The sequence below is a fragment of the Trichosurus vulpecula genome, chromosome 1 (assembly GCF_011100635.1).
Source record: "Trichosurus vulpecula isolate mTriVul1 chromosome 1, mTriVul1.pri, whole genome shotgun sequence".
NCBI classification, from domain to species: domain Eukaryota; kingdom Metazoa; phylum Chordata; class Mammalia; order Diprotodontia; family Phalangeridae; genus Trichosurus; species Trichosurus vulpecula.
The window spans coordinates 37,938,290-37,965,996 of NC_050573.1; the positions used below are offsets into that span (position 1 = coordinate 37,938,290).

General features: G+C 47.9%; 1 protein-coding gene across 4 annotated transcripts; it reads left to right on the plus strand.

Annotated features, from left to right (window-relative positions):
* Window positions 1-24,633, plus strand: KMT5A (lysine methyltransferase 5A). 4 transcript variants are annotated; one of them, XM_036760874.1, is made up of 8 exons: window positions 1-102; window positions 6,120-6,247; window positions 8,353-8,509; window positions 11,763-11,982; window positions 15,512-15,599; window positions 18,493-18,552; window positions 22,158-22,348; window positions 22,822-24,633. In XM_036760874.1, the coding sequence occupies exons 1-8, from the start codon at window positions 93-95 to the stop codon at window positions 23,030-23,032; spliced, it is 1,065 nt and encodes a 354-aa protein (XP_036616769.1). In that variant the 5' UTR covers window positions 1-92; the 3' UTR covers window positions 23,033-24,633. The 4 variants fall into 4 exon arrangements, with proteins under 4 accessions (XP_036616769.1, XP_036616776.1, XP_036616793.1 ...); XM_036760881.1 differs by lacking the exon at window positions 1-102 and adding an exon at window positions 5,493-5,594; XM_036760898.1 differs by lacking the exons at window positions 1-102; window positions 6,120-6,247 and adding an exon at window positions 6,452-6,758.
* Window positions 24,634-27,707: the final 3,074 nt, after the last annotated feature.

The window sequence follows — 27,707 nt, forward strand, 5'->3', positions numbered from 1 at the left end:
CAGTTGGCTACAGCGTTGTTGCAAACTTTTTTTTTTTCCCGAAAGCTTCGGTTTCCCGGGAGATCCCAGGCGGTGCCGTCGAGTCTCGGGCCATGGCCAGAGGTAGTTTCCCAGGTGTCCGGCCAGCTGGCCCGGCGACTGGGGCGTCGGGAGCAGGGGCCTGGGGGTGGAGAGGAGGAGGGGGCGCTTCGCGTGGTCGTTCTTGCAGAACAAAGTTCCCTTACCCCACCCCACCTCGTCCCTTCCTCACGCTTCTTCCCCACGCCTGAAACTTAGGGTGGGGGATCGGCTATGGGCCCCCTCTTAAAAGTTTTTTTTTCCTTTTACAGTATCCTTCAGGTCCAGGAAGAGATCTGTGTCCCCTTCCCCCAGCTGGGGGGCCAGGGATGAGTTTTGGCGACGGGGGCATTGGGCGGGAATAATTAACGTTTTGGGGGTGCTTTTCTGACAGTTACCCTTAGAGTTGAGGGTGGGAAGCGTTGTTATCGCCATGGTACAAGTGAGGAGACTGAGGCTGGAGGAGCAAGGAGGGACCTGAGAGAGTTCTTTAGTTACAGCCCTCCCCACTTTGACAGAGGAAACTGACCCTGAAAGAGAGGAAAGTGACTTGTTTGACCCGGATCGTCAGGCTCTCAGGCGGAGGAGGGAATCCTTGGGTTCTCCATTTCAAAGGCAGATGCTGTTTCCGCCACAAAACTCAGAGCTTCTCCCCTTCCCCCCTTTCACTTCTCTTCCATAAAAACACCCAACTTAGCCCAGGAGGTCAGTTGGAGCACAGTTCTGAGTTGAATGGAGTTGTTGGGGATATTTTATATACATACTTGTGTGTAAGTGGTAGTCTTGATGGAGCAAAACTAGCAGTCCTGTATCAGAGGTCTGTCTTCTTCCCTCCTGCTTGTTGGGGAATGGCCGTAAGTAAGTTCCTTTTTATTAGAGACACTGTAGGATTTCTCCAGTCTTTTTGTGAGGTGTCTTCACAAATATTTCAGAGTTGGAAGGGATCTTAAGAGATCATTTATACCAAATCACTCATTTTAGAGAAAGGTAAACCGAGGTAACCATGGGCAACTAGGTGGCTGAATAGAGTGCAGGGCCTGAAATCAGGAAGACTCATTTTCCTGAGCTCAAATCCCAACAAAGTAATGACTAGCTGTGTGACCCTGGGCAAGTCACTTAACCCTGCTTGCCTCAGATTCCTCATCTGTAAAATGAGCTGGAAAAGGAAATGGCAAACCACACCATTATATCTGCCAAGAAAACCCCAAATGGGATCATGGATAGTCAGACATGACTGAAACTAATGAACAACAACAAAAAGAAAAAAAACCACCTGAGGTCCAGGGAAGTCCAATTCAGTCCTACTTGCCATGCTTCTGTAGTCCACCCCCTACTCATAAACTTGTTGAAAGAATAAATGAATGAATGTATGAGCTGTCCAAAGTCATTCAGCCAGTAACCAACAGAGTCAGGTCAAGAATGGGAGATTGATCCAACTCAAAGAGTGTTTCCCACCTACTATGTGCAGAGCACTGTGATGGGAGGATTGTCAGATTATTATGGCAGCTTACAGCCACACTGGAGTCCTGAGAAGTGACTTCGTTAGTACTGTTTGTGTTGTCATAACATCCAAACTCAAATCAGGAAGTACACTACAACTGAGGGCAGACTTACAGCATCTGAGACAGTTGGGAATGGACACCTTCTCAAGCTGTTCAGTTGTGGCATTCTTCTAAACATTCTAAAACACCATGTTACTGTTAGTTTAATAATTTATAGTCCTGTGGTACTCATCCTGGTACAGTGGAAAAAGCTCTGGACCTGGACTCTGAAGACCTCGGTTTGAATCTCAACTCTGTTGCTTACTATCTACATGACCTTGGGAAATTTATATAATCTCTGTGCCTCAGTTTCCCCATCTGTAAATTGAACAAACTGGACTAGATGGCCTCTGAGGTCCTTTCCAGCTCCAAATCTGTGATCCCTCTTGAAGTACTCAAGAGGAAATCATCCCTGTTCTGCTCCCAAGGAAGCAGTACAGTCTCATGGAAAGAGCTTAGGTCTTGGAGTCAGGAGACTTCTGTCAAATCTTAGCATTTAGTTGTGGTGTTTGAGACTATGTGAGTCATGGAACTGCTAGGAAGCTGTTTTCTTTCTTGAACTGGAACAATTACATTTGATTCGTCAGTTTCATAGAGTAATGTCGTGAGCAGGGTACTCTGTAAATGCTAAGGAACAAGATCGGCACACAAGTTGTTTTGTAAATATCTTTTGGCCTTGTTATTCTGCCAGATTTACCTTAGAAGGATATGTTCCAGTGAGACATACCTACTTTGCAGATGGAAAAATGAGGCATAAAATATTTGAAATTATGGGACTTTATGACAAAATACTCAGAGAAAATTGTGGTTAAAATATCCTCAAATGTTCAGTATTTTAAAGTATTTAAAGTAAACTATTTAAAAGGTTTAGTCGGCTTAGATCTTCATGTAATACTACCCTTTTTTATTTTTGCAGTGGAGGGGGGTCAAATGAATAATTGAAATTAATTTAATCACACAGAAAAGTCGCCTTGCCATTTACAAATGTTTGTAAGTACTCAAAGAGATGCCAAATATGTGTTTCCACTATAAACTTGTCTCTCCTGTATGTGGTACTGACTCTCTCTCTTAATTCAATAATTAGGATAATTCTGGCCCCAAGGTCTAAGATGAGGCATAGTGAACTAGAGAGAGCACGGGACCAACTAGAAGAGAGACTGTCCTCTTTTCTGGCTGTGACACTCTGTGACCATGGGCTAGTCACTATACCTCTGTGAACAACTAAGTGGCTCAGAGGATCGAGGGCTGGGCCTGGAGTCATGGAGACCTGGATTTGTATCTGGCCTCAGACTTAGTAACTTACTTATCAGCTGTATATAATACATGGCAAATCATTTAACCTGTCTGCCTTGATTTCCTCATCTGTAAAATGGGAATAAATAATAGTATGCCCCTGCCAGGGTTTTTTTGAGGAACAAATAAGATATTTGTAAGGGATAATAATAAATGAGATAATATTTGTAACATTAGCACAGTGTCCAGTACATAGTAAGTGCTTAATAAATGCTTGTCTCCTCCCTTTCTTAAAGCTGTTTCCTCCTCTGTAAAGTGGGAGCAGTTTTAGGACCACTGACTTCACAGGGTTATTTTGAGGAAAATGCTCTGTAAATGCAGACTGTAAATGGAAAAACCATAGAAGTCACTTAACTTCATTCTTTCCACCAATGAGAATCTTATGCGGATGTACCAGGCTTGAACTGGGATTACAATATGAATTATTATTACTGATCATGGAGATTTCTGAGGTCCTTTCTAGGACCCATGATCTCATGAATTTTTCTGATGATATAATTTTCTGATGATAAAATTGACACCTGCTTCTTAGAGTGAAGTCATTGTATGGGTTTTTTCAAATAGATTGGATTGATACCTTATTTTTATATCGCCTAGAATTCCCTTTGTATCCCTCCTGCTTCATCTCCCAGAGATCCAACCTTTCGAACAAAGAATTAAAAAAAGAAAAAGCAGAAAGAGAAAAAATTCCCATAGACCTCTCACTTTTACAAAGGGGAGGTGGGGGCGAGGTATCTTCTTATATCTTTTCTTACATCTTATATTTTTTCACACAAGTTTGTTCTTTTTAATTTCACAAGACAGAAGTCATTTTTTAAACACATCCCAGGAAAGGCTCTAAGCTCCCCCCCAACCCCATAGTTTATATTTATACCTGCCCTGTTAGTATACTATGGCCAACTTTAGTACAGAATTCTTATATGTTAATTCAACAAATGTTTATTAAAGTAAGTGCCTTCTGTGTTGTGCTAGGAATAAGGTGGTAAGAAGAGGAGACACGTGAAAAAGCCCCTTGCCCTCATATAGTCTAGCTGGGGGGAAGAAACCCTGTAGTGGGTAGATAAAAGTTATCCCACTTGGTGATTTGGATTGACTTGTGATTGCATCACGGTAGAAAACCCCCTCTCACAATGCAGATCCTCACTTGCTCTAACATTTTTTGTCCTTATAGGTTAAAAGGACCCACCCAGAGTCACACTGTCACTGTGTCCAATCCTTCTAACTCTGATGGGGCTCTTTGTATCCACTAGCCACCCACAGTGAAACTTAGTGCATAAATTGCACACTGTGTACTGAATACTGAATACAAAGTGACAAAAAATGGGGAGGGGGGAGGAGAAAACCTGTGTGCCCAGCATCATATATGCAGTTTCGGCTCCTTGGCCCTGTGCCATGAACCTTCTATCACTGAAGCACAGTATGTCCGTCCCTTGCTAGATAGGCTGACATATCTAACCAGTGACCGTAAGAATACTTGAATTTTTCAGCTGCAGCTATCAAAAAACATGCTGCTACCCAAATAACCAGAGGCCCTCCTTTGTGACTGGGGGTGAGGCCTTTGACCTTAGCAGGGGTGGAAAACCTACAACCTGGAGGCCACATGTGGCCCTGGAGGACCTCAAGTGCAGCCCTTTCACTGAATCCAAACTTCACATAACAAATGGCCTCAATAAAAGGACGTGTTCTATAAAACTTCGACTCAGTCAAAAGGCTGCACTCAGGGACCTAGAAAGCCACATATGGCCTCGAGGCTTCAGGTTCCCCACCCCTGCTAGTTCCTCAGTACCCTAATTGAAAATATGGGAGTTAATGACAGCCTGAGACAGCTAGGTGGCGCAGTGGGCTTGGAATCAGGAAGAATCCTCTTTCTAGGTTCAAATCCAGCCTCAGACACTTACTAGCAAGCAAGTCACTTCAACCTGTTTGCCTCAGTTTCCTTATCTGTAAAATGAGATGGAGAAGGAAATGGCAAACCACTCCAGTATCTCTGCCAAGAAAACTGCAAATGGGGTCTGGAAGAGTTGAGCTTGACTGAATGACAGCCTCCCCTAGAGCAGTGGGTCTCTAAGCCAAGCTTTCAGTCTCCTTTTCCTCCCTCAGCCTGTGGATTCAGTAAAAGTTAGGAAGGACGGGCTGCTGGGGAAAGCCCCCAAGACGTGAAAAAGATCCCTCCATAGTTCTTGTGTTTGTGATCCTTTACCCTCACCACCATTCTCTTGTCCTTTTCTGATGGGTTCAAGGACCGTTGTCTGAGAAAAACTGCCATAGAGTAGGCGTGCCATTTCGCTGATGGTACCAGGCTTGCAGCTTATCTTGGTTTTGGCATTTGTAATGTCAACAATGCTCTTTCCCTCTCTCCTCCTTCCTTCTTTCGCTAATTTCGTTTCCCCTTTGGAAAGATTTAAGGATGATCCAAAGGTATTTAACTGCCTCTCCCCCGCCACCCCCCTTTCATGGGCTAGATTGGGAGGAGCTGATGCTGCTTTTCCCTGCCCTAATAGCACGGGCTAGAGCCAGGCTGGGGTCGGTCCCCGATTCTCCGCTCTGCCCCAGGCCACAAGAGAATACCCTGGAATGTCAGAGCTGGAAGGATCCCTCCGAGATCGTCTGGTTCAACCTTCTCATTTTGGAGATGATGAAACTGAGTCCGGGGGAGTGTTAACGACTTACCCAGGGTCACGCATAGCTGGGTCTAGAACCCCGGTTAGTTCGGCTGCGCTCTTTCCAAAGACCCCCTCCCCTCCTTGTGTCTCTCCACCCCTTCGGGTGGGATGGGTGTGGAGGGGGATGGATAGGATGAAGGGTTTCCTCCCAGGTGCCCGCCCAAGGGCCCAGCTTAGCGGGAGGAGGTGGGCGGCCCAGGCCAGGCTTGGGGAGGGGACAGAGATGGGGGGGGTGCCGGGGGTCGGCGTGTGTTGGGGGCCCGGCCCGGCGGGCTGGGGCGGTGCGCCGAAGCGGGCGCGCGCGGAGCCACGGGGGCGCAGCGCGGCATGCCCAGGGGGCGGGCTGGCGGTGCGCCCGGGCGCACGGCTCCGCGCCCGCCCTCGTTCGCCGCGGCCGGCCGGCTTTGGTGGCCCCGTCTTGGCCGCTTGCTCTCTCTTTCACTTGCTGGCGGGGCCGGCGCTGGGGCCCTTTAAACATGGCTGCGGTGGGAGGCGCCGCGCCGGGCCCGCTTGGCCCCGCAGCCCGCCCCGCCGCGCCCTGAGCCTGAGCGGTCCCTCTCCCCAGGCAAGAAGATGTCCAAGACGCGCGCGGAGGAGGCGGCGGCGGCGACCCCAGCCGGAGGAGCAGCGGCCCCCGCTCCGGGGCCGGATACGGTGGACAGAAGGGCCCCGGCGCGGCCCAGGACCAACGGGGTAAGCCGAACCCCGGGGCTGCGGCCAAGGAAGGGTTAACTGGGGACCCCCGCACCCGAGGAGGTCGGCCGGGGGCGGTGGGACCGTGGGCTGCGAGGGGTTAATGGGGACGGTCTGCAGGCACGAAGGGGTTAACGGAGGGCAGCCGCCCAGACCCGGGGGAACTCGGCCCGTCTCCGTACGCCTGCGCAGGATGGCACCCCCACCCCCACCCCCGAGAAAGTCCACTCGGAACAACGCCCCGCTGCCCCAGGCCGGGGGAGCCGGCACCCCCGGCTCCCAGCTGGGCCCGCGGTGACCACGTGGGCGCCCCCGCCCCTGCTCCCCGCCCTCCGCTAGGACGTGCAGAGCCGGCTACCCTATCCCGGCTGACCTTTCATCCCCTGCTTCCCGCACCCCCTCCGGGAAGCCTCCAGCCCCTCCGGGAGTTTCTCGTGGGGTCTGTGGTTGCTGTTTATTGGCCGGCCGAAGGGGCTGCCTAGTTCTTTCTGAACAAACCCACTCTGTGCTGGTAAGCCCACGGCAGCACCCAGAAAGACCAACTCTGGAGCCCCCTCTGCTCGTTGGCCCTGGGTGGGGGGTGGGGGAGCGGATCGTTCGCTGAAAGAGGTCCACGGACCGGGGAACCTGTTTTATGGTCAAACTTGTTCTTTCTCTTCCTCCCGGAAGAGCTGACTAAGCGCCTGGGCTGGTGACTTCTAACCCTCTGTCACTTGCCTTTAGCATTTCGCAGGTAAAAGTTAAGGACGGTCTTTGTGTCACTCCCCTGCCCCCATACTCTCTTCCTACTTCTCTCCCCTCCCCCCCACCAAGAGAAAAAGCTGTTTGGAAGAGGCAGAAGTATAAAATGTCCCTTTTTAAAAGGCCCAGATTGACTTCCTGCCTGGCAATCATTGCCCTATTATCATCCATATAAATTCCTCCTATTGTTCATGGCCTAGAAAAGTATTCTTATCTTTCATCGTTCTGACTTAACTCCTTACACACTGAAAATTTCTGCACACTGGAATTTTTTGCTTTACTGTCAGTATTTCTCAGCTCCGCCAACAGTAGAGTCTGTTCAGCCTCCTCAGCTACACCCCACCCTTTTTTCTATGATGGCAGAGAATGGGGTGCCCATGTTTCACCAAGTTCTCAAGTCCTCCTCCCAAGGTTGGCTTAAAGAAATTTTCCCCACAATGGTCAGTTTTGCCCTCCCAATGTAAGAAATTGTTAGTGGGTCAGAGCTGCTTTAATGCTTATCATGCCAGGGGCTCTCGGTAAATATTGACTCACCAGCTGGACCAGATCAGTTGGCCTTTTTCACCAAGGCCTTACTCAGTACCATGGAAATCAGGCACAGGGAGTCCACGTCCAGCTCCCAGGTAAACAGCCCAAGCTGGTTCTCCAGTCTTGGAGCTTCATCTTTATTTCTGTCAGATGTATGACATGTAATGACCCCCAAGTGTGTGGTCCAGGTACTGTGCTCGGCAGCCTGTTCTATTTAGGACCATCTACAATGACCTTCCTTCATGTCAGTCCTCCTCCAAGACTTGGAAGTGACTGACCTCAGGTCCCCGAAGCTGGTAGCAGTAGAAAGCTAGCCCTGGAATAAATGGATCTTTTACTAAGGCCCACACCTGAAGTAGCCCATCGACTGTGGACCAACCTGGAGAATAGGGGAGAAAGTTCATCACCAAAAGGCTGACCACTAAGTAATGATTTTTTTTCAATCACAGCAACTGTGGAAAAACATTTATTAAGGATTTGGGAAGAAGTTGTTATCTGTGTAAGTGAAGGGAATTTTCCTACCAATTAAAGCATAGGTCTTTGAAGTCCATAGACTTTGTTATTCTGCTGTTCAGATATACTTTTAATCCATCCCACTTAGTCCAGTTACTTGAAAGTCTTCAAAGAGTCTGCATGCTCTGAAACTGCATAATTCTGAGCAACTAACAATGGAAAGAGTTGAAGTCTTTCTTCCTTGGGAGTGCTCACTATAACATGCCATGCTCCCCCTCCCCCAAACCCCTTGAGTGGTATGTTGGCTTTTGTAAAGTATCCCAGATGTTACTGACTCTGATCCTTGGGGTTTACTTTTTGACTATGGATTTGTGTCTTTTTAGGAGAATGTATTTATGGGCCAGTCAAAGATCTATTCCTACATGAGCCCCCACAGATCCTCTGGAACTCGTCCTCCACTCCAGGAGGAAAACTCTGTTGCACATCATGATGTCAAATGCCAGGGGAAAGCCTTAACTGAATTGCACAAGAAAGGAGAGGGTAAGACTCTGAAGGTGTTCCTGGTCTGATACCCAGCTGGACATCACACCAGCTGCAGTTATGAGAAAGCTCTTACTGCTACTTACAACCCAGTCCTCGGGCTGGTCTGTCTACCACCCTGCAGTTCCATGTTGATGATGTAATGGGCCACCTGCTTTTTAATGGCCATTCTGTTTTGATAAACTTCATTTGGCTGTTTTGGGTAGCACTGTTTGGGATCTTAGGTAATATTAATGGAGGGACATGACGATCTCTAGCTTGGTCATAGCCAGAGTATGGGGTTCAAAGCCGGGTGCTGTGGTTTAGGAGAGACATTGATGGATGTCTTCTGGAGCACGTCCAGGAGAAATAAATAGGATAGTAAGAAGATTCAAACAAGGCCACCTGAGAATTAGACATAATTGAAGAGCTGTTTTGTAGAAAGAAGAATTAGACTTACTGACCTAGAGAACCGTTAGGTTCAAACACCACTAGGTCGATTTGTGAGAAGAACTTCTGAAGAGTCAGAACCAGTCAGATTTAGAATGGGCTGCCTCAGAATGTAGTGAGCTCCCCATCACTGGGAGGGAGGTTAGAGTAGTACTTGCCGTAGGATTAGTGTCCACACTTTGGGCAGAGGGAGGATTAAATGGCCACTAGGGTCCTGTAGTTCTCTATGGCCTCCCTTTTCGGTCTCAGAAATCTGCAACACAGTGGGGCTGATGTGCAATTAAAAGTCCAAAAGTATGGAAGTAGCAGTTCCAAGTTAGAGAAATCTGTTTGTAATAACATCAGAGATTTGGACATACAGTCTGAGCAGGAGGCATCACTTAAAATGTTGTCTGAGCCCCGAAAGGGAGGTAAAAGCCTCCCAGAAATTTTAGTCCATTACAAAGACTCTTGACATTTACACACACATCTATAGGGATGGAAAGCAGGCCTAGGCCTCAGACAGATCCACCTCTTAGAGAGGGAATGGCCCTGTTTCCTTCTTCCTAGGAGATGGCCAGCCAGCAGCCACCACCATTGCAGACGGACCATAGGGCTTGGAGCTCGAAGGTTTGGGGATCTAATCCAAACGCCTTCTTTTACGAAAGAGGAAACTGAGGACTCTTGGGATTGTTCACAAGTAGGATTCAAACTGACTCCCAAATCCAGTGCTTTTCCTTGGGCTTCTGAAGGATTGGCAAACAGCACAATTTCAGGGCAATTTAATCATAAGAAACACGTTCTCTAAAGGGCACACACACACCAAGCTTGGCTAAGTTGTGGTTAAGAATGCAGACATTTTCTTTCTTCTGAGTTTCAAGGGCTCAATGAGAATATTGATAGTAGGTTTTCCATGTAGGGGAACCCTGTCCCCTCAGAAGCCAGGCATTCCCATTTATTGCTCCTCATTTATAATTCAAACAAGTGCCACAGCACAGCAGTGAGTTAGTTCCTAGGGCCAGTGCTGTTCGGTTCTGAGAACAGTTTCAAGCCATCGTCATCCAGAACTAATAGGTCTGTAGTCTGGAATGTTAGCTATCATTTCAGCATGACAGGAGTAACAGTCACATGGGAAAGTAGCTACTAGAACAAAGTTTCTTACCAGTTTCGAAGAATGTCAGAGCTGGGAGGGGCCCAAAGACCCCAGAATGGCAGAGCTGGGAGGACCACAGAACAGAGTTACCAGACTGGGTCTAGGGGCCCAAAGACCCCAGAATGGCAGGGCTGGGAGGGCCTCAGAACAGACAGTGACCAGACTGGGCCTAGGGGCCTAAGGACCCCAGAATAGCAGAGCTGAGAGGGCCTCAGAACAGAGTTACCAGGCTGGGCCTACGGACCCAAAGACCCCAGAATGGCAGGGCTGGGAGAGCCTCAGCACAGTTTCCAGGCTGGGCCTAGGGGCCCAAGAACCCCAGAATGGCAGAGCTGAGAGAGCCTCAGAACAGAGAGTGACCAGACTTGGCCTGGGGGCCTAAAGACTCCAGAATGGCAGAGCTGGGAGCCCACTTAGGATATAGGATGTCAGAGCTAGGTAAGGTCACTGAGACCCTTTTAGGGCATCTGGCAGGTCAAAACCGTTTTCATAATATTTAGATGTTTTAATTTCTAACACTGTAAATATTGAGAGATATAACCCATATAAACAAAAGCTCCGTGAGGCAAAGGTCTTCAGTTTTTAAGAGTGTAACGGGGTCCTGAGACCAAAAGGTTGAGAACCATTGGTCTAGTCTACAGAATTCATTTTACCAATGAAAAAACCAAGGGGGGAGAGTAACCTCCTTGAGGGGGAGGGAGTAACTTGCCTTCATTCCCAAAGAAAGCTAAAGGACTCCCCTCCTGCCATATTCCCTTTTCTTTTCCCCATAGAAACGACAAGGGTGGTGGTCAGGTTCACAGACCTGTTCACAAAAGCCTAGTTGACTCATAATGGAGCAGGAACAGTAATGTTAGTATTATGGGGGAATGGAGGTACTTGAGGGAGAGGCTGTGGGGGGTGGGGTCTCCAAATGACCATTTAACCTGACTTTTATAGGAAAAACATGTTTAGCCTTCCAAACGAACTGGCTTGTAAAGGAGCTTTTGAGTCATAGCTTGTTTATAAATTGGAGACATCCTATTGTCTGCAAGTAGACATGCTCTTCAGCTGTGGCAAAGGGGAGGGGGCAGTTCCTGTTGTCTGCCTACCCTGGGTCCCATCCCTACTTCCCCGCCCCCCCACCCCTACCATCTTCTCTGCTCCACCCTCTGAGGCCCTGAGCTTTGTTCTAAGCCACAGCCCTCAGATGGGTCCAAGGCAGCTATGTGTATAGGACAGAATGTTGACTTCCAGTCCTGGCTCAGTCATTTCTGAACTGTGTGACCCTGAGCGAGTAACTAGGCTTACCTGAGCTTCTGTTTCCTCACCTGTAAGATGGAGGTTATGGCTCTGGCCCAGCTGCATCTTCCCTAGGTGCAGGTCAGAGACTTTTGTGATTGTGAGATGGCAGTTTGCTGAAGAGTGTGCCCTGACCACCGGTGACTCTTGGTCTGATGCCTGTGCCAGCAGCCCAGAGCCTGAGCTGTGCCCTGACTGGCACAGTCCCCTCTCCTACATTGGTGTAGACCCTGTGGCATCTTGTGGCTCACTTGTAGTGGGCTTATGTGGCTGCCACAGAGGGCAGGTGCCCTGCTTCCTGTGCCCTCTTTTTCAAGTTAGTCTGAAGCAGAGGGCTTCTCCAGAAGGTGAAAGGTTCTCCAGAAGGACACTGGGGGTAAGTCAGTGTCTTTGTCCTCCCTTCGTCTACAGAGAAAAGAATTGGCGGCAATGCCCCGGCGAGCTCTATGAAGTCAGAAGAGCAGAAAGGCAAAGAGCTGAGGAGGGATTCTCTGGAGCCCCTTCCAAACCACAAATCCATAGCTGCAGGAAACCCCAAAGCCATGGCGCTGCCCGCCAACGCTGCTGATGCCGCCAGCGCGAAGCACGCCCCGAAGAAACCCCCCAAAACCAAGCAGGCCTCCAGGAGAAAGTAAGTGATGCCACCTCCCTTGGGAAGACCCTTGGGCTCAAGGGGCCCTCAACAAGTTGCTGTCCCAGAGGATCACTGGCTAAAAATGTGACTGTGTGCAGTTCATGGGCAGTGGGGGCAGCCAGGGACTCGAGGGATCTCCAGGTCCATCTGTTCTTAGCCTTCCCCAGGACAACAACCCTTTTTGATCATCAGAAATGTTCACAGGCCTCCGATATGATGATGGTTGTGCTCCTCAGTGTCTGGTTAGGAAACCCATGATGGCAGTAACTGCTGTGCAGGTGGAGTCATAAGCCCTTACAATAATTTGGCGGCACCACCCTCCATCCTCAGGCTGGGAACCGTTGATCTAGGCCACCTTGCTCATTTTGTGAACGAAAAAAGTGGCCCGGAAAGTCGAGGGGCCTTGGCCAAGGTCACATAGGAAGTTATAGGGCAGACAGAATTCGAACCCAGGCCCTTGGACTCCAGAACTATTGCTCTTTTAACCGTATTACTTTGTTGCAGCAGTTGGTTTTCCTGTAATCCCTGGTACTTTTAGGTGGCAAGCAGTTGACCCTTAGAGGCTAGGGGGCAGGAGAATCTGTGGTTCTTTGCTTGGTACCACCAACAAATGGTTTCTCACATCTGTGAGATTTATAGATTGCCACTGCTGTACTGGCAGGGCTTTCCAGCCCCAGCAGCTGGGCATGGGGGCAGCTTTTTCTCATAAACAGTCTTCTTTCTTAATCTATTTTTCATGGTTCTCTGCATGGCAAACTCTTCCATTTATTTCCTATTGGATGGTAGTGCCAGAACATTTACTGAAAGCCAAGGGAGTGAGGGGAATAAAGAGTCAAGACCCTGGCATGTAGGTCCCTCGGCCCATTTCACCTTTGAGGAACCCGGTGGCCAGAGTGGTAGGTGGAGCTTCGTGTGCCAGACACTATCCTGGAAGCTTGGGATCCAAAGGGGAATTCACCCCTTGCCTTCCAGGAGACCACAGCTCTGTAGGCTGGGGAGACGGACACAGATAACCGTACTGCGCACTATAACGTGGCGCGGTGCGGGGAGAGCTGGAGCAGACCACAGCTCTGTAGGCTGGGGAGACGGACACAGATAACCGTACTGCGCACTAGAACATGGCATGGTGCAGGGAGAGCCAAAACAGCGGTCTGAGCCACATGAGGAGGCAGGGGATCAGGAAGGACTTCCTGGACAAAGTCTTTATTCCAGGCATGCATGTAAAGACCCGGGGGACCCTGGACAAATCGTCATCTCGTCCTGTCTCCTCATCAAATGGCACCTCCCATATAGGGTTGTAAGATAAGTCAGTCCATGAGCATTTATTAAGTTCCTACTGTATACGAGGCACTGTGCTATGTGCTGGGGATACAAAGAAAGACAAAAACAGTCTCTGCTGTCAAGGGGCTTACAGGCTAATGGGGGAGACGGCATGCAAATGACCGAATATAGAGAAGATACAGGGTCAGCGAGGGCTGATCTGCATACAGAAGCCACAAGGGAGGGGGCCCAGAAAGACTTGTGGGAGAAGGTGAGGTTTTGGCTGACGTTGGAAGGAAGCCAGGAGGAGGATATGAGGAGGGAGAGCATTCCAGGTGTGGGGGACGACCAGGGCAAGTATGTGGAGTCTGGAGATGAAAGACCACCAAGGAAGCCTGTGTCACTAGAGGGGAAATGAGTGTAAGAAGCAGATGTGGGCCAGGGCTGTTTGTTAGGAAGGCCCGCAAGTGCAAAGGGCACGGGAAACGTTCCAGGTTTGCTTGCGTGAGGGAGAGAACCGTGGACTAGAAATGCTTGCAGGGACTTTGCCAGGACAGGACTGTGCTCAGCAGCCGGAGGTGTAGGGGCACAATTTAGGAGAAACCTGCATAGCAGGTACAGGTGTTGTACCTACTATGTGCCAGGTGCCTCAGTACTAGGGGTACAAGTACAAAAAGAAGACGGTTCTTGGATTCAAGGGACTGTTCTAACAGGAAGCAGCAGGTACGCGTCTAGGATTATAGAAGGTCTGTGTAAAGCAGATTCGAGGTAACCTTAGAAGAGGCAGCCCCAGCAGCTAGGAGACCCGGGGAAGGCCTCTCATGGGTGACGGCTTTGGGACTGAGGCTTGAAAGGAGCCAGGGATTCCAAGAGCCAGCTTGAAGAGCATAGAGACAGTAGCAGTGTGTACAGGAAGCTGCAAGGAGGGTAGGGAGGGCAGGAATGTGGAGCCAAACCAGAATGGCAGAAAGGGGGGCCTGGCCACAAATGGGAGAAGGGACAAAGCAAGATTTGGGGGCTGGGGATGCAGGGAGGGTAGCATGGAGTCCAGCTTAGGGCCGGTATAGGGCCCTCAAATGAATTCATTGAATGCGAAAGCATTTATTAAACCCTTACTGCATGCCAAGCATTGGGATTACACGTAGATAAAACAAAACGATCCCTGTTGGACAGCAACAGCAGCAGAAAAATGCATGTTTATTGCAAGAAATGTGTTTTGGTTTTGTTTTGTTTGTTTTTCTAGTGGGGTAGGGACTGGAAAGGAGAGAAAAGGAATTTCACTTCATTTCTTAAAATTGAGAGGTGAGGGGTGCTGCAGATGTGAGTGTTGCTGCATTTTTAGATGAATTCACTATATTATTGGTTTTACTTAACTTTTATTTCATTACAAGAGACCTCTCACAGAGTGGAAATAAGCTGTAAATATTTTTGATGCAAGAACAAAGCACATCAACAAGGCTTTTTTAAAAAATATTTGTTGAATTTAATTAAATGCCAGTCCATTTCTTTTTGCATCACAATTGTTATCAATAGTTAAACCAAAGGAAGAAAATCATTTGCTAGTTATACCACCTCTAAAGAGTGCTAAGAATTATTTGGAGACAAAGATTTTCCAAAACAAGCCTCTTTTTAAAGGAAGGATACTAGGGATCAGATGTGGTGGCCCCCACCTGTGATCCCTGCTCTGGGCAGCGTTAGGGGCTCTAGCTGCCACAGAGCTGAAGCCAGTGGGGTGCCTGCATTAAGGTTAACACTAATATGATGAGCCCCTGAGAGCATGAAGCTGTCAGGCTACCTAAGGAGGGGTGATCTGCCCACTTCAAAACCTCTCTGCTGCTCAGGAGTGCGATTGGACCTGGGAGTGCCCTTCTAGCCTGGGGAAGACCCTGTCTCCAAAAAAGAGAGAGAATGATCTAGTTAGCTCACATTTACCTAAACATTAAGATGCACAAAGCTCTTCTAACATCATCTCACAACAGCTCTGTGAGGTGGACACTATAAGGATCATCCCCATTATACAGATAAAGAGACTGAGGCTCAGAAAGGTTCACTTAGCCCCAGGTATGGAGTACTGTCTCCTAACTCACAAGTCTAGTGCTAAGCATGAGCTGCATTCCCCTGCCACTCCGATAAGGAGGTTGCCCCTTTGGGACCTCATTTTCAAAAGGCGCTTGTGTCTGCTTTCTCTGATTAAGATGACTTTGGCCAGTTGCGTTGCCACCTTGGAGTTCATGTACTGACCCCAACATCCTCTTCTTCCCCACAGAGCTCAGGGAAAAACTCAACAGAATCGCAAAGTCACTGACTATTATCCCGTGAGGCGGAGCTCCCGCAAAAGCAAAGCTGAGCTACAGGTAAGGGATAGGCGGGCATACAGAAATGGGACCTCCTTCCAGGGCTAGGGGGCAGCCAAAAGCCACCCAGGGCCTGCCTGATCTGAGCATACTGGGCCAGCCTAGCTCAGAGCTCCAAGGCCATATCATCCAGCCCAGGGCAAACCTGCCTGCCTGCCAGCTTCCATCACTGATTTTTCTTTTCTTTTTTCCTTTTTTTAAATTAATTTATTTTTGGTTTTCAGCATTCACTTCCACAAGATTTTGAATTCCAGATTTCCTTCCCACATCTCCCCCTACCCCAAGACAGCATGCATTCTGATTACCCCTTCCCCCAATCTGTCCTCACCTCTATCACCCAGCCCCCTTCTCTTATCATCCCCTTCCCTTCTATTTTCCTGTAGGGAAAGATAGATTTCTATACCCCATTGCCTGTGTATCTTATTTCCCAGTAGCATGTAAAAACAATTTTTAACCTTTGTTTTTAAAACTTTGAGTTCCACATTCTCTCTCTTCCTCCCTCCCCACCCACCCGCATTGAGAAGGCAAGCAGTTCAGTATCGGTTATACATGTGTAGTCATGCGAAACACTTCCATAATAACCATGTTGTGAAACATCACTGATTTTTCATAGAGAAGTTTTCCTAATAATGCTGGATTTCACCAGGTCTCAGGGAGGGAAGGCATCTCAACAGTCCTGTTGTGCCTCTAGTACCTGGCCAAGAACACCCTCCATCATATCCCAGAGGAGCAAGGATCCAGCCTCTGCCTGAAGCCCCCAGTGGAATGGGGGGGGGGGGTCCCTGTGGCCTACAGGCTGGGTCTCTGAAATGGGAACAAGAGCAGACATTCTGTGTATGTCCTTGTGCTTCTGTGATGTCCTTGGTCTGGCTCCAACAAGCAGCCTTTCCAACATTCTCTCGCTAGTATGTGCCAGGCACCGATCTAAGCAGTGGGATCAATACAGCAGATGTTTAGCGCCTACTTAGTGCAGGGCACAGTTTGGATGAGTTCCCTGAGGACCAAGGCTGTGGGCGTCCTGCCTAGTAAGGTGAGGACGCTCAGACCCGGATAGCCTGAGGCCCAGGAGCATGGGTCCAGCATGCCAGGTTCAGTCCTGATCAGCTAGAGGGGAACTTGGAAGACTTCCCTGGAAAAGGCAGCATCCTGACTGAACACAAGGATACATAGCAATCCAGCAAGCACAGAAAAGGAGGGAGGGCCCAGAGCAAAGGAAGGCACCGAGGTGGGAAAGCACCATCCACGTGGAGGGGCAAAGAATGGTCCAGTTTGGCGAGGGCAGGAGTTCGTAACGTGGAGTATGGGAGTTGGGTTGGGTTTTTTTTTCATATTTTGATATGACTTCAGTATAACTGGTTGCTGTTGTCATCCCGTGTGTTTTGTTGTTTGCATTTAAAAACAGCCTAAGAAGGCTTCCAGGGCCTTCACCAGAGTGAAGCCCAAGGGTCCAGGACAAAAGAAAGGCCCAGAGCATAGAGCACTGGGGAGGGGAGTTGGGCGAGATGGAGCCAGCCTAGAGCAAGCTTTCAATGCCAGGTGAAGAAACTTGAACTGTATTGACGTGCTGGGAAACCACAGAAGATACCCTATGTATGCTGTAGGCAAACTGGATTCTTCCCTGTGTCTGAAGCCAGCCTCTGCTTCCCACCTCTCCTCCTTCTCGGAAGGGACCTCTCCCCCAAATCCGAATGCTCCAGGCTGGCAGGCAGGCCTTTCTCTGTGGCATGGTGGCTGAAAGTGTTCAGCAGCCTTGAAGAAGATTTTAAAGCCAAGACCTGTATGGAAAGGACAGCCAGGTAGGGAGCAGCCTGGACAGGATGGGAACCTTCAGCCACCAAAGAGGAAGGCTGACCCTTGTAAATGTAAAGGAACGAGAGGAGAACACGGCCCTTGATTGTATGTCGGGGAGCCCAGGAGGCTCCCCTATCCCTGCACTTAGGGCCTCAGAAGAGTGATCCCATGGAATGGGAGCATGCCCATTTTATGGAGGAGAAAGCTGGAGGCCAGACCTGCCCAGGGGCAGTTAGAAGGTGTCAACAGCAGAATTGGAACCCCATTGATTTCTCCATCAGGCCACCTTCCTGAAGGATGATTTTACAGGACGGGCAGGGTGCTCACAGTGCCTAGCCCGTAGGAAGTGCTGAATGAAAAAGCTTGCCGTGGGCCAACAAGCAGAAAGTAACTCAGTCTAAAAACCTCAGTAATCACACTGCCAAGGGCTCTGACAGACTCTGGGAGAAGGCATTGAGGGATGGCAGGCGTGGCTGGGGTCATCCCTGGCCTCCCCCAAACCATCTCTGCTGTCTCCATCAGGGGCGTCATGGGAGGAGCCGTGTGGTCCAGGAGGTGCTTAGACCAAGTGCTGGCTTGACGGGGTTTAGAGCCCTGCTCCTCCATCACTGCCTGGGTGACCTGGAACACTTGACCCCATAGACCCAAGCTTCCTCCTCCAAAGAAAGGAGAGGGTTAGATGAGATGGTGAACCAGATCCATGTACTGCCGTAGAGGCAGGTAGGTGGCCTAGTGGATAGAGCACCAGGCCTAGGAATCAGGAATGCCTGAGTTTAAATCCAGCCTCAGACGCTTACTGGCAGTATGACCTTGGATGGGTCACTTGACTTCTGCTTGCCTCAATTTCCTCAGCTGTAGAATGGGGATAATGATAGCACCTGCCTCCTAAGGTTGTTGTGAGGCTCAAACGAGATGATAATTTGTTAGCATGGTGCCTGGCACACAGTAGGTGCTTAATAAATGCTTGTTCCCTTTCACCTTCCCCTTCCAGGAAGACTCCTTTATACAGTGGGCTCAGCTCAGGAAACTTTGGCTTCCTTTCACCATGCACTAGGGAGTGGTCAGGAAATACTCACGTGGTTTTCCTTCTGTCTCTGTCTAGTCAGAAGAAAAGAGAAAATTAGACGAATTAATTGAAAGCGGGAAGGAAGAAGGCATGAAGGTAAGGCAGACGCTAACCACTGGGAGACAGCAGATGCTGTCTGGGTGGGCTGCCAGGTCTCCCTGCAGGGCACATTATCTGGGCCCCTTTCCTCTTGTCCCGTCAGGTCCCAGGTTTTTTTTTGTAAGAGACCGGCTACCAAAATTTTTTCCCATAGACGTGGCTTTACTCCCAGACCAGAAAGTAGCAATGGATTCTAAATATCTGACTGGATCCTGTAGGAAGACCTTTTTGTGGAGGCCATACCTGCAGAATTCTGTAATTGTCACTTAGGATGTCGGCCCAGCGGGTGCTCAAGAAAGAGGCGATATGAATTCTGCCATCTTGGTCAACGAGTAACTTCCAGCGCCTCCCCATTCCTGCTAAGATCCCATAGAAGGTCCAGCCCTTCCTACTCTGGTCCCTTCCCACCATCCCTAGTGCCTTTTCTTCCCCCCGTGACACTATCCGTCTTGCTAACCCTCTCAGCACACAGTGCCCTGCCTGCCCTTAGCGGGCTTTCTCCCTCACCTTCTCCCAGGCTGGGTCTGCTCCTCTTCCCTCCCTCCCCTTCTGGATTCCTATAAGACCCGGCTGAGATCCCCAAATCTGCAGGATGCTTTTCTGCATCCACCTCACCCCACCTTAGTGCCCTCCTACCAAGATTACTTCTGATTGTGTAGAACATTTGGGTATGTTCTGTGCACACAGTGGTTTACAGATGTCTCCCCTCCCAGAGCATGAGCTCCTTGTGCACAGGAACCATTTCTTGTGTGTTTGGCTGGGTTTTTTTGGAGTGGGCGGAGGTTACCTTTCTTGGTATCACAAATACTGAACACAGTGCCTGGAATAGAATAAGACTTTAATAAATGCTTGTTGACTGACTGGCCAAGGAGGGGACAGCACCAAGGGCTGCATTAGTACCATCAAGCTTTCAGCCCAACTCTTGGGCTGCCTGGGTATAACTTCATTATGTCCAAAGTGAACTTTAAACTGCCAGTAAACAGGTTGCTCAGAAAATGCAGAGGAACCTATTTGGGGACCAAAGTGAGGAAAGCAATCAGGAGCCACCCCTGTGTCTTCCTCAGAGCAAGACCCTGGCCTGTTGTGCATAGGCCTGCATAGACTGTACAGAATCTCAGAATGGGGAGTGACCTCAGAGACCACTGGATGCAGCCCTGACCACAGTAGTTATTCTGCCACTTGGAGACATCCAGCAAGGGGGTTGGAGGGTTGGCGGGTGCGGGGGGTGGGGGAGTTAGGTAGAGTGTGGACTAGGCCTAGAGTCCAGAGACCAGAGTGCAAATCCTGCCCCAGATGCTTAGTAGCTGTCCAATAGCCTTGGACAAGTCACTTAGCCTTCCATAGCCCAGGGATAATCAGAGTACCTTCCTCCACAGGTTTATGAGACCCAAATAAGATCATGGATCAAAGCACTTTTCAAAGCATCCTAGAAATATGAGCTAGTCTTCACAGTGCTTGTGTGACCAGGGATAAGTTATTTTCCTGTTTGGCCCCCAGACACCTTTCTCAAACTCTTGACTTGCGGATTGGGTGCAGCTCCACATGAGTACAGGGAGTTTGACCCTGAGAGTTCCCCGGACCAATGAAGTGATAATGTTGAGGTTTTTAAAAAGCTCTCACCTCCCAATACAATCTCTGTATTCCTTCCATGAAGCCTCAGTGGACCTCTTGGCCACTTTTGTTCATTCATCAAGAACTTACTGAGCTCTTAGGATAAGAAAGAAGGAGTCTATCTTGGTGGATGAAGAGTTGGCCTCCAAGGCAGGAATGGGAGCAACTTGGGGCAGAGGCTATTTCTGCCTTTCTTGTATGCGGGGTGCATCAGCGATCTGGGTTCAAGTCTCACCCCAGGGCGCACTAACCTTGGTCAAGTCACTTGACTTTCTAGGGCTCTAGGAAGCACTAAAAGACTGTTAGGTGCAGAAGAGGTGCCAGCCTCCTCCAGGAGAGTGAGTTATCATCCGGGAACACTCTCTGCTAATGGAATCCATGCCTATATGTCAAATACTAGTCCTATTGGGGAAGTACAACCCATACATAGACAATTAAATGAAAACTATACACAGACACAGTTTATTTTTTTTCTGGGAGAGAGGAGGTGCCAGTAACCAGGAGGGTGAGGAGAGGCCTCACGTAGGAAGTGGCTGTAGAGCTAGGCTGTAAAGCAATCTAGGTCTTCTGCTGGGGAAAGTAAGAAGGTGACTTCATTCCAGGCATCAGGAACAGACTGTGCTAAGGGAAGGGGAGAGTAAGTAGAAAGTCATCCGGTGGCAGATCTTTAGCCAGGGAGCCAACCTGGCGGATAGCCAGAGTACATGAAAGCGAGAAATGTGCCTCAGGCCTGGCAGTTCCTAGAGCCAGCCAGTGGAGGGCTTTGAATGGAACACTAGTGTTCAGAAAGGAAGTCACTGAGCTTTGGGAGTAGGGAGAAGACATAGTCTGACCTCTGCTATTGGAATCAGCAGAGGGACTGGAGGCTTTTAGGCAGTGATGAGGGGGCCGTGCGAGTGGAGAGAAGGGGACAGATGTGAGGAGGACAAGCCACCAATACTTGGCAGCTCTTTAAGATATGAGGGTATGAGGGAGAGAGAAAAGTTAGGGATGGCCCGAAGTTTTCAGACCTGGGTGAGGCGTAGAAATAGAGACGCTGGGAAGAGGAGAATTTGGTGGGAAATGGAACGAGTTCTGTTTTGGACAAGTTGAGTTTAAAATAGCCTTTGGAATAACTCATTAGAAACATTCAGTGGACCTTCAGTGGTGTCCGACCCTGCTCTAGAGAGAGCCTAGGGCTGTGCACACACAGACCTGGGAATCATTTGCATACAAACCTCTGCCCTTTGCTCCTCAGTTTCATCACTTGAAGGTTTACTAAATACTTTACGTTCAGCATTTCTGTCTCTGGAGCACAGGGAGCAAGCTCTTTTAGGACGCAGCCCCTTAGCTACTTGAATACAGCTTTCTCTTCTCCTGGGTGAACAAGCTAGTCTGAGGGTGGTGTGATTTCTAGGCCCTTCTTCAAGCTTGCTCACCTGTCCCCAGGTGCTCCCCAGCTTATATTTGCAACATGTCCTTCCTAAAACTACACACCATGTTCTAGATGTGGTCTGAGGACCCAGGACTCCCATCTCCCTGGCTGCAGACACTCTGCCTCCCTCGATGGTATTAGCTGTTATCCTGCAGTCCACTAAAATCCTCAGGCTGTTTAGAGTAAGGACTCTGGTCACATGACCACCATCACCCCTCATCTTGCCCTCATGAAGCTGGTTGTTTGAAAGCCAGATATAAGACTGAACATAGATCCCTGTGGGCTATCTTTCATTAGATTAATACATAAGATGATGAGACATGTGAATTGTTAGGAAGCCCCTTTGCCTAGGAGAGTCATCATCCTCTTCCCCAACACCAGCCCCATGGTGGGACTCTCAGTAACACTCGGACTTGTCTGCAGATGGAGCACATATCAGAAGGCTCTGCTCTCATTCAGCTCATTCCAAATGCCAGCCATTGTCTTGTGTCTTTGGTGGTTCTGTTTTTTCCTGGGGAAGGACAGACTTTTTAACTTGTCTTGACAATATCCCCTTTTTCCCATCACTTCCCGGCAGATCGATATCATTGATGGCAAAGGCAGAGGAGTAATCGCCACCAAACAGTTTACAAGAGGAGAGTTTGTGGTAGAGTATCACGGGGACCTCATTGAGATCACTGATGCCAAGAAGCGAGAGGCCCTCTACGCTCAGGATCCTTCAACAGGCTGCTACATGTACTATTTTCAGTACCTGAGCAAAACCTACTGGTAAGTCAGTCCTTGGAGCGCCTCAGGTCATTTCCTATTAGACCAAGGCACTGCCAGCCACCAGCAGCATCCTCGTCACAGGCGAAGACTCCTCCTTGTGGAATGAGGAGGTAGAGGTGCCCTTTCTCTTTTCTTTAGGATGCAGACTGTTCCAGACAGATCTCATCTCTCTTGTGGAACAACTGGCTTTGGACTAGTCGAATAGAAACAGCTTAGCCAATTGACCTTGCCTTTCAACAGGGCCACCTCAACGAGGAATTCTTCTGAAGCCCACTGGACCTACCTGGGGCAATCTTTTATTTTTCGGTTGTTTCTAAAACAAATCCCACATTTGTTTTCCGAGCCTGTGTTAAAAGCGAGAAAAGATTCCTACTTGGCTGAAAAAAAAAAACCCTCCCTTTTTAAAAAAAAAAATCATTTTAATTTAATCCTCTATTCTTTCCTCTTTCCCCTTGCCCTCACTGCCATGCCAGTGTGGATGCCACTCGAGAAACAGATCGTCTCGGGAGACTGATCAATCACAGCAAGTGTGGTAACTGCCAAACCAAACTCCATGACATTGACGGCGTGCCTCACCTCATCCTCATCGCCTCGAGGGACATCAAAGCTGGCGAAGAGCTGCTGTATGACTATGGTGACCGTAGCAAAGCTTCCCTGGAAGCCCACCCGTGGCTCAAACACTGACCTGCGCTTCACTGGACAAAGTCCCCTCGAAGGGAATTCATTTTTGGGGGGGGTTTTTTACACCTAATCTTAGTGGATTACTTCTGACGTTTTTAAATCTATTAAAATGCCTTTTCACTGTAGTATTTAAAAAAAAATCTGCTGCAAGTTCCCTCCCTGGCAGGCTTGCGCAGATGGCCTTAGGTTACCAAAACCTTTTCTATTTCTAGTTATTTTGTACGTTTTTGCAAACAGACAAATCTGGGCTTCCCATGCATGCAGTCAAAGACTCGGTGCAGGTTTTATAGGGAGATGAAAATCTGAATTGTGGACTTAAGTAGTCCCACTGCCTCTGGCTACATAGCAGTGACTTTCCACATCCCACTTTAGGGAGCAGGTCGGGACGGAACATGCCTAACTTCTCTCCTGTTCTCCAACTTCTTGTCCTAATAATGACTTGACAGGTGTACATATATATATAATATATATTTTTAATGTTTCATAACAGGCCAGTCCCTTCCCTTTCCCCAGCTTTTGCTTTTCAAAGCTTCCTGTCCCCACACCACTACCACCATTCATCACACTCATCACTGCTCTTCTCTCAGGCTGCCCCATTTGGGGTACCAATACCCGCCCTCCCATATGCACCAGCTGCTCACCCAACCAGATACGGGCAGGAAAAAGTCTCTGAATTTCTTCCCCACTTCCCCTCCCAGAGCAGGGCTTCCTATACCGGGGCTTAATCCTCTCTAGAAATGTGAACACTGAATTTATTCAACAATAACTACTTAGATGTATATAAGTTATTAAGTGAATCCAGTTGCTGAGTTCTTGTAGAAGAAATTCAAGATGGTACTTTATTCTGTTTGAAAACAGAGTTCTCTAGCGGGACCAGAAATCTTCCCATCTTTCTCTTCTCCATCACCCCCTACATACCTGGTTTTTTGTTTGTTGGGTTTTGGTTTTTGATTTTTTGGTTTGGGTTGTTTTTTTTTTTTAATTTGCTGGTTAGAATCAGCAAGATTTGCTTCCACATAATATCAGGCAACCTGGTGGTTTTCCTGAATATACAGCTATGAACTAAAACAGGAGTCTCTTTGAAAGAGCAAAGTAGGAGCCCAGCCTCTGATGGTCACAGGTGTCCTAGGCACTCGAGCAAGGGGGCAAGGGCTTCAGGCTCAGGGCCGAAAGAGGAGATGGAATTTTTGGCTTCAGCTGAAATGGAGGAGGTGGCTTATCCCTCTCACAGAACAGAACTGATCAGTCATTTCAGTCGACAGCCAGGGGACTGGAGTGAGCAGAATGATGACCTTGGCAAGTATGCCCCCCTGGCTGCAGGGAAACCTGAAATGGGGAGGATGCATATAGGGCTCTCCCCTCCTCCTTTCTGTTTCCCTGGGGTTTGTCATGGTGCTACCTAAGAAAGTCTTCCCCTCACCTTCCCTGGTCGTCAGGGAGTTGGAGAATCAATCAGATGGGCGTGTGTCAATGTGAGCTTATATGTCTTGGTTGTACCTGTTTGTGGTTTAGCCTTGAATTTTAAAAGCAGACTTGAAGAGTATTTGTCTCTGTAAAAAACAAAACAAAAAAAAGGATAAAAAATTAAAAATATTTATTGCCAACTGCCTCCTATATTTTGTTTTGTTTTTCCAACTCTTATAAGACCATGGGTAGGGATGACTGAAACTCTGAAGTGTGATTATCTTTTTTTCTCTAGCTTTCATAGAAACTTGGGGAATGGTATCTATTGAAAATGAATTGACTCGGTGTTTAGAAAGTTTTCTTACACCTGTTTGTTCTTTAACCAAACCTAGCAAGCTTTAGGATTCACAAGATCATAGAATGTTAGAGCTGGCAGCGGGGAAAATTAGGAAGAGATCTGGTTTGTCATTTTATCCATCCTACCACCTCCCTATTTTCAGGTGATGAAAGTGAGACTCGCAGGAAAATGACCTGTACCAGGTGAGTAGCCAAGGTGGTTCTCACACTTGGGTCCTTGGATTCGGAACCTGATGATGTCTTTCTATGCCTTTCTCTTTTTAGTTTTATGTCACAGTTACTTGTGGCTATACCATACTCCCCTCTCCTACACCCTTCCTATTACTAAACTCTTGTATAAAAGCAATATGTGGTCAGCATTAAACTAGCACTCAGTTTGGAGCCAGAAGTTCTTAAATTTAAATCATGGCTCTTAGGACACATTTCCTCGGTTTCCTCAAATTGCCTCCAAAGTTCCTTCCAGCTAGGATCCTATGAAAATGGACAGTATTTTCCCAGCACCCTGCCCTCTTGTATCCCCTTCCCTCCACTGAGAGGAGATGGATTTGTTTTGTTTTTCTCCAGGACTAATAGTGGTTTAGGTTTGGTTATTGGTGTTTTTCCCCCCACAATTACCCAGAATTCAACTGCCTTTTAGTTGTTGTTTTTTTTTAACTTTATCATTGATGTGTACATTCTGGTGGTTCTGCTTCTTTTTTTGTTTTTTTGGACTCTGCTATTTTATAGAAGTTTTCCCAAGTTTCTCTATCTCAATTTTTATATTTTTGGGGAAGGGGAAGGGTGTTTGGACTTGGCCATAGACTGCAGCTGTTACATGGCTATGATACGGGCTCCCTGGGAATAGGGAGTGTCTTGCTTTATTTGTACCCCCAGCACCTAACACTGATCTTGGCACATAGTATAGGCACTTTTAAAAATGCCCTTTTTTTTTTTTGGGTCATTCATTCCCAGATGATATTCTGCTTTGGAGATGATATCACAGTTTCCCCGATTTCTGGCCCTACTTGTAACCCACAGGACCTGCAGCCCAGGTGTGGCGCCTGCATCACAGCCCCTGACCTATAACAGCCCTTGCAGCTATTGCTTTCATAAGGGCTCAGCACCCACTTGTGTTTGCTGTCACCCTGGAGGAGCCATTTTTTAACTTTCTCAATATGAGAAATTCCTAGTCCTTCCCTAATGAAACAGAAACATGTTTGTGCCTTTGGAAGACCACAGGTGTCTCTCAGAACTTTTGCCTGGGGCTGTGTAGCTATGTGCCAGTCTTACCTTTTTATACCATTGCTGTTTTCCTCAAGTCTCCAGCTCTCAGTGAGGATAGATGACATAGTTGTGTATGACCATCATTGTCATAACGTGCTCCCCAGCACGGTGAATAGACAATTGGCCTTGGTTCCATGAAGATTTAAGCTTGAGTCTGGCCCCTGGGTGACCTGGCTAACTTCCCAATTCTCCAGGCACCTCTCTAGGACCATAAGCTGCAGAAAAAGGGCTGACCTGCATTGTAGAAGGATTGCCCTTTGCCAGTAAAATCACAGGTCTCGGTCACATCTTCATCCCTATTTCTACCCCTGATGACTCCTTTAAGGAGTTACATCATCCCCGGGCACTTACCCCAGGGACATCAGCGTGGATGGAAAGGACTCAAGTATACAAAATTATTCATAATAGGGCGTTCTGTGGTAGCCAAGAACTAGACACAACAAGGGTACCCCTCTACTGGGAAATGACCAAACAAATTGTCGTAGATGAATGTAATACAATGTTGTTGCACTATTAGAGGTGACAAACACAAGGAACTAGAAACTTGGCAAAATGTAGGTGAAGTGATACAGAAGGAGGAAAATTGAAGCCAGAGATCCACATACCAAACAACTGCAGTGATATGAATGCTATCAAACAGAATGATGGCAATGATCAATCTTGTTCCAGAGAAAAGAGGAACTCGCTATCAGGAAAATGCCCCAGGGCAGGAATTCCAAAAATCAATTCGAATATCCAAGAACCATGATAGGGCTGGCCCAGACGATCTCTTTTTCTAGGTATTTATCAGGGATTTGTTGTTAATAATTGTCCTAATTTACATAGTCATTATGCACATTTTTTAAAATAAGCGTTTCTCCCTCTGGCTGATACCTCTTCCCCACCCCCAACCCCCAATGGACAATTTTAAAATGTCTCTTGGTAGACAGAGGAGTGACTGAGGGTAGAATGTCGCATATGCTACCAGTTGTTGCTTTGTTGACTGGGTTTGGTTCAGTTTTTTTTTTAGTTTGTTACCAGGGAGGCTTCAATGTGGGGCAAGCTATATTGGGAAATGATTCTGATGTTTTAAAAAAAAGCATAAATAAAAGTCAGTGATTGGTAATGTTATGTTACTGTGCTATGTGAAACGATGAGTATGAAGAGTTCAGAGAATCGTTGGAAGACGTATATCAACTGATGTTGTTTGTCCTTTGTTTTCAAAGAGGACCATGACATCGAGGAGGTGATGCCATCCAGTGAATTGGATTTAAGAGAGGGAGGGCTGATAATGATACTGAGTGAAGTAAAGAGAACCAAGGAGACAATGTACACGATGATGCATGTGGTGTAATTTTAATGACCTGGAGGAGGGTGAGAAAAAGTATCTCCTTTCTTTCTTGCAAAGGTGGGGGGCTCTCAGTGTGGGACGCTGCATATATTATATAGCATCAGATTTGGTCGATGTGTTCGTCAGTTTTGTCAAACTGCTTTTTCCCTTTATTTCAAGGAATATGGATGTATTTGAAAACAAGAGTGATGGCAAAACAAAAGATATCAGTGAATTTTGAAAGATCAAATAAAAGTGAGTGGGGGGGAGGGAAATTCTGGAAAGGCAGGTAAAAGATAGATTGTATAAGGTTAACTGCCAGCCTGCAATGTTTGTATTTTATCT

Excerpts from the sequence above, each read along its gene's own strand:
- KMT5A (XM_036760874.1), top strand. Across the intron at positions 11,983-15,511 it reads AAGCAGGCCTCCAGGAGAAA|AGCTCAGGGAAAAACTCAAC; the intron begins GTAAGTGATGCC and ends TCTTCCCCACAG. Across the intron at positions 18,553-22,157 it reads GGAAGGAAGAAGGCATGAAG|ATCGATATCATTGATGGCAA; the intron begins GTAAGGCAGACG and ends ACTTCCCGGCAG.